The sequence below is a fragment of the Octopus sinensis genome, linkage group LG15, assembly GCF_006345805.1.
Source record: "Octopus sinensis linkage group LG15, ASM634580v1, whole genome shotgun sequence".
Lineage (NCBI taxonomy): Eukaryota > Metazoa > Mollusca > Cephalopoda > Octopoda > Octopodidae > Octopus > Octopus sinensis.
Window position 1 is genome coordinate 18,385,439 of NC_043011.1, and position 7,248 is coordinate 18,392,686.

Below are 7,248 nucleotides of genomic sequence, written 5' to 3' on the forward strand. Positions count from 1 at the left end.
CCAGCGGACTCGCGGTCGTAGAATCGCAGTTTCGATACCCAGACTGGTTGTTGTGAGTTTTTATTGAGCGAAAATACCTAAAGCTCCACGAGGCTCCGGCAGAGAGTGTGGCGGTCCCTGCTGTACTCTTTCCCCACAACTTTGTCTCACTCTTTCTTCCGTTGCCTGCTCGCTTAGCCAGTTGTGTGGCATCATCTGAAGGCAAAAACAATGCGAAGCGCATTGTGACCAGCGATGTGTAGCAACATCTGATAGCCTGATGTGTGTGTGTGAGAGTGTGTGCGTGCATATATATGCATATATTTACTATATGTGTGCGCGTACACATATGAGCAAATATGTGGCATGAGCGAGTGATGAATAGGATATATATATATTATTTATATGTATATTGTGGAAAATTGCACCTCTCTAGTTTTATTTTAAGTACAGACGACTGTTTGTTGGAATGTGTGAGGACAAGTAAATTATAAATGGCACTATATCTGGTATTTTGTCATTGTTTTATCGTTTCCCCTTCACGTTTCCACTTTCCTGTATAGCATTGTCTTACCTATGTAATTAACACCCCATCCTGTATATAATGCCGTTTCAACAATGGCGCCATTTGTTCAGCTATATAACCAATTAGTGAAAACATTAAGCGCCAATGAACTCTCTAAAAGTCACCCCATAGAAACATCTAATTGAGAAGTATCTAATCATACAACCACAACAAATTCTATTATGTTTAAGTTATCTGCAGAAGAGGCACAATCTTTACTACATGTTCAATTTATATTTCCACTCAACTTTCCACTGTTTAAATGGATAAATGTGTATCCAAGGTTTTCTTGACGAATTCATTACGGCTCAAAATTCCTAATTGAAAGGTGGAAAGCAATTGACGAAGAAGAAAATTGAATAACTTGTTAGCACCTTCAAGTTAGCCAATAGCCGTTCGGTACTCATTCTGAAACAAGTGTAGTACATAGCAAGCTAATCCATTCTTCTTAATCATAGAATTATGTATCACATACTATGCATCATTTGTTACTATGTTACCGAGGTTTTAGTGGTGGGCATCGGAATTTCTGCCTTATGGTACTAAGTGGATGAGATATATTATATTACTAAATACACTGTATTTACTGTTGATTGTCTGATACTTCGTTATTTATACTTGCGTTGTCCCTGCCAGAAGTAATCGTACATTTTACTCGAAGAACCTTAATCTTATAAAGTTATACAAATATGCACACACACACAAACACACACACGTGTGTATGCGTGCATACATACATAAATATATATATATATATATATATATATATATATATATATATATATATATATATATATATATATATGTATAAATTTACATATATATATATATATATTTATAAGATATGAACTCAAACAGTGATAGACATAAACCAATACATAAATAACAAATAATATAAATATAATTAATATATAATTAATATATAATATGTTTGAGTTGCATAATTGTAGTTTTATCTCTAATACATATTTCATATTTTATGTATTTATACTGTCAAATTTGATTTAATACCAAATCGAATTTTTCCCTGTAAGTTTGGAGCTATACTCCCTAATAAATATATATATTCTTTCTTCCCCGTCTTTCTTGATGGACAATGGGTTGCGCCAAGGGTGGGGCCTACTTTGATGATGTGCAGCGTCTGCTGTGACTGAACAGTCCAATTCTAGAGTGGCAGTCCTTGGTACATTTGCTGCACACGAACATCGATGGGTACGTGTGGTGTGTTGCTGCAGTTGTCCTCCTCCTGTCCCGCCTGTCCAACCACAGCTGTGCTCTCCTCTCCTCAGCCATGGAAACGCCTTTCCTCACCGTCCGACGCCAGGCAGAGCGGTCAGCAGCTGTTTCCTCCCACGTGTCCACACAGAGGTTGGCAGTCCTCAGGTCGCGCTTGCACACGTCCCTATATCGTAGCTGTGGACGTCCCTTGGGTCGGGATCCCGTGGTGAGTTCGCTGTACAGGATGTCTTTAGGCATGCGACCGTCCTGCATGCGGCAGACGTGTCCGAGCCAGCGCAGTCGTCTCCGAACGAGGAGGGCATACATGCTTGGCATATTAGTCTGTTCCAGGATGACTCCGTTTGGTACTCGGTCCTTCCAGGAGATGCCAAGGATCCGTCGAAGACACCGCATGTCGAAGCCGCTGAGGCGGCATTCCCGCCGGGTGTATGTTGTCCAGCTCTCGCTGCCGTAGAGTAGGGTGCTCAGCACGCAGGCTCGGTACACTGCGATCTTGGTGGTTATTGTGAGCATGTTGTTTTCCCACACTCTCCTGGAGAGCTTAGCCATGGCAGCAGCAGCCTTCCCAATCCGTCTGTTCAGCTCCGGCTCGAGGGACAGGCTGCTGGAGACCGTCGATCTCAGGTAAGTAAACTCGTTCACCACCTGCAAGCTGTGGTCGCCGACACTGATGCTGGGGACCCCTCCGACGTCCTGGCCCATGATCTCTGTCTTTTTCAGGCTGATGGTAAGGCCGAACTCTTGGCAGGCATCCGCCAGGGAGCTGACCAGCCTCTGGAGACCCGGTTGGTTGTGTGATGTTAGGGCGGCATCGTCAGCAAAGAGGATCTCTCTGATCAGCACCTGACGGACTTTGGTCTTAGCTCTGAGGCGCGCAAGATTGAACAATCCACCATCAGCCCTGGTGTGGAGGAACACTCCGTCGTCGGACGTTCTGAAGGCATAGGACAGGACAAGGGAGAAGAAAATTCCGAAGAGCGTCGGCGCCAGAACGCAACCCTGTTTCACTCCACTGTGGATGGGGAATGACTCCGAGGGCGATCCGTCAAACTGCACTGTTCCCTGCATACCGTCGTGAAAGGAGGTGATGAGTTTCAGCAGTCTGGGAGGGCAACCTATCCTACCCAGGAGCGCAAACAGCCCCTCCCTGCTGACTGAGTCGAACGCCTTAGCCAGGTCGATGAAGGCCACGTATAGGGGCTGTCTCTGTTCTCGACTCTTTTCTTGAAGCTGCCTGAGTGAGAAGATCATGTCAATTGTAGACCTCTCTGCCCTAAAGCCAGACTGAGACTCGGGGTACACACGCTCTGCAAGTATTTGCAACCTCTTCAGGACCACCCTGGCAAATGCCTTACCAAGAGTGCTGAGCAGTGATGTGCCCCTGTAATTATTGCAGTCGCTTCTTTCCCTTTTGTTTTTATACAGTGTGATGATGTTTGCGTCACGCATATCCTTAGGGACAGAGCCCTCCTCCCAGCACTGACAGAGCAGCTCATGGAGATGGCCCAGAAGGGCTGGCTTCCCGCACTGGATGACTTCTGCGGGGATGCCGTCTTGCCCTGGTGCGTTGCCCCGAGCGAGTGAGTCAATTGCTTTGCTCAGTTCTTCCTTTGTTGGAGGCAGGTCAAGCTCCTCCGTGACAGGCAGAGCAGGAATGCCGGCGAGGGCAGATCTGGTGACCACATTCACAGTGGAGTAGAGGTTCTGGTAATGCTCGACCCACCTCCCCATCTGCTTCGCTTGGTCCTTGATGACCTCGCCATCTCTGGACTTCAGTGGAGCAACCTTTCTGACAGTGGGCCCGAATGCTTTCTTCATCCCCTCGTACATCCCTTTCACGTTACCACTGTCAGCACAGCACTGGATGTTCTGGCATAAGTTCTGCCAGTAGATGTTGGCGCAATTCTGGCCGTCCTCTGGGCGTCGCTTCTGGCTGTTCTCAGAGTAGTCAGGTTCTTTTCTGATGGGTCGCGCTTATAGTTGACCAGTGCTTCCCTCTTGGCAGCAATGACAGGCTCCATCTCAGGCAGGTGAGCTTCAAACCAGTCTTGATTTCTCCGCTCCCTCTTTCCTAGGGATGACATGGCTATTCTGCAAGTGGTGTCGCGAATAATCTGCCATCTGTCCTCGATGGACGTGGCTGCGTGATCTTTAAGGGCCTCCTCCATGCGGTTGGTGAATTCCGAGCGGAGATCGGGGTTGGTTGTCCTGGCGGTGTTGATGCGTGGGCGACTTTTCCCTACGGGACGGTTGATTTTCTTTGGGGCCAATCGGACCCTGCTGCACACCAAAGAGTGGTCTGTATCACAGTCAGCACCATGGTAGCTGCGTGGGAGAAGCACACTGCCGAGGTGGGCTCGCCGGGTGATGACCATGTCCAGTTGGTGCCAGTGTCCGGACCTTGGGTGCCTCCATGAGACCTGGTGATGCGGCTTAGTCATGAAGAATGTGTTGGAAACGCAGAGTTTCCGGTAAGAGCAAAGCTCCAACAGTCTCTGGCCATTCTCATTCACCTTCCCCACGCCAAAGCGTCCAAGGCAATCTGGCCATGCCCCATGATCGGATCCCACCCTTGCGTTGAAGTCGCCCAGAAGGAAGATGGGCTTTGACCCTGGTATCTGGCTGATGGTGGCGTCGAGCTCCTCATAGAACCGGTCTTTTATTTCCTGAGGAGAGTGGAGTGTTGGGGCATAAGCACTAATTATGTTTGCCTTCCCCGTTGATGTTGCAAGGTTAAGAGTGAGGATGCGCTCTGAGCCATTTGAAGGAGGGATCACCATGGGGAGCAAGCTGTTCCTCACGGCAAACCCCACGCCATGCTGGCAGGCCTCCTCGACGGGTCTCCCCTGCCAGTAGAAGGTGTAGTCCTTCTCCCCTTAGCATGCTGTCTGCGGCGAGCCTGGTCTCTTGCAGCGCCGCTATGTCGATGTTCAGCCTTTTCAATTCGGTGTTGATGACTGCTGTCTTCCTACTGTCGTTCATCTGTCGTAGATCGTCAATGATGCCAGGGCACATGGTCCTGACATTCCAGGTGGCCAGTCGCAAGACTGGTGACTGGGTGTTTGTTTTCCCTTTGTTTGCTGGTGCAGGGTTTTCAGTCTGCTTTTCAGATTTTGTCCTAGCTCCAAGCACCCATTGAAGCGGGCAGTCTGTGGCGGGTCAGCACCATTATTGGCCGGGGGCTGCCCAGCTTAAAGCGGGCGGTAGCTGACCAGTGGGACTTAAATGATCCCTCCCACCGTTAGAGACGGCCCGTAGCGCCCGGAAGTACGCCAATTCACCCTGGCTTATAACTCGTGACTGCCATCTCAGCTTGTTCCATCGATGGAGTAGTTTCTCCATGGCGCAAGCCTGGGCGGTAGAAACGAAGACACTGGGCTGCCCAGACACCAGAATCTCCCTCTCGACCCCCCAGACATAATCCAAAGGAATGCAGTGCAGTACGTTTGGAATCTAATTGGCTGCAGGAGTTGCCGGGAAGGGGTCGAGATTCGACACCCTACCGCCTTCGGGGCTCCACTCCGGATTTTCTGTCTGGGTTTACTCCCATAGCCTTTCCCTCTCCCAAGAGCATCCGCAAGGCAGCGGAGCGAGGGTTTGGAGTCAGAGTTTTCCTTCTCCTAGACTGGCTGCCAACCAAGGCTAACGAGCCCAGTCTGCCCACCTGGTTATACCGCCATATATATATATATATATATATATATATAGAGAGAGAGAGAGAGAGAGAGAGAACATACGTAGATAGATAGATAGACAGACGAACAGATAGATAGATAGATAGATAGATATATAGATAGATAGATAGATAGATAGATAGATAGATAGATAGATAGATAGATAGATAGATAGATAGACAGAGAGACAGACAGACAGACAAAGTGAGACTCAGAGAGTGGTGAAACATCCCCTGTTCTATTAAATGACTGAGAGAAAATTTTATTAGGCAGAAAAGAAAGAATTGATAATGAAAGTAGATATGAAATGTATGTAAAATTAACAATTGTTAGAAAAAATACGTAAGAATAAAGTAGTGAGAGATCAGCGATAAACTTAATAAGTTATTAGTATTTTTGATTTTAAAACATTGAGAGGAAAATATTGAGTAATTAGTATGAAAATCACAATAAAAAGATGTAAATATTAATATATAAACAAATACAATTAAATTTTTGAAAAACAAATTAATAAATTTTCTGTTTGAAAAACCTAATGAGAGGAACTTTCAATATTATATTTGAAATTACGAAGATATCTTTGAAAGAATGTATTTATAATTTTAACTGTAATTTTCATTAGACACCGTTATTATATCAGTAAACGATTTAAATAAGGAAGAGTTGTAGGCTTGATTCAATTATCAAATATACAATTTATATAACTAATTATTTGTAAAGTGTGTATTTAAGCGCTGAGAGAAGAGTTATGTAAGCTAAAACTATGTATATTCCTTTAAATTTAAATGTTTTCAATGTTAAAAAAAAACTCGCAGCCTGATGACGTTATGTACTCTCTAAAGATAGTTCCTTATATTAACGTTTACGTAGGCAAAAATTCTAACTCAACTACAGTAGCTTAGTATACTTAAGAACTGAAATATAATGCTATGTCAGTTTAAGGCGGCGAGCTGGCAGAAACGTTAGCACGTCAGGCGAAATGCTTAGCGGTAGTTCGTCTTCCGCTACGTTCTGAGTTCAAATTCCGCCGAGGTCGACTTTGCCTTTCATCCTTTCGGGGTCGATTAAATAAGTACCAGTTACGCACTGGGGTCGATGTAATCGACTTAATCCGTGTGTCTCTCCTTGTTTGTTCCCTCTATGTTTAGCCCCTTGTGGGTAGTAAAGAAATATATAATACTATGTCAGTTTCCTCGGTTGTATGCTATTGTTTGGCCACGGGCTCGAAAATTATAACTGATATATTTCAGAACAAGTAATATTCATAGTACCATAATTTGTGATTATACTTTTGATTAGATCGAAGTACGTTATCATAGACGTTCCTTCTACGAACTCACCAATATCTGTTTCTTTATTACCCACAAGGGGCTAAACACAGAGAGGACAAACAAGGACAGACAAACGGATTAAGTCGGTTACATCGACCCCAGTGCGTAACTGATACTTAATTTATTGACCCCGAAATGATGAAAGGCAAAGTCGACCTCGGCGGAATTTGAACACAGAACGTAACTGCAGACGAAATATGGCTACGCATTTTGCCCGGCGTGCTAACGTTTCTGCCAGCTCGCCGCCTTCGAAGTCACCAATATCTTCACTCGAAATCTCTCATAGCAACTTTGTTTTTTCAACTATACGCATTAGCATTGATTGCACACAGATTAATTTAATTAACACAGACGACATACGAGTTGTCTATGATACTTTCGGCAATATGACGAAACTTCAAACTCACTTGTATATGTCATACGCCATATATATTTTATTTTCGGTTTTCATAGTTATTCC

At 45.1% G+C, this 7,248-nt stretch overlaps 1 protein-coding gene across 1 annotated transcript; it reads right to left on the bottom strand.

Moving 5' to 3' along the window:
* Positions 1-3,618: 3,618 nt before the first annotated feature.
* Positions 3,619-4,563, bottom strand: LOC115219960 (craniofacial development protein 2-like). Its single transcript, XM_029790262.1, has one exon. It carries the CDS (start codon positions 4,561-4,563, stop codon positions 3,619-3,621), a length of 945 nt encoding a protein of 314 aa, XP_029646122.1.
* Positions 4,564-7,248: the final 2,685 nt, after the last annotated feature.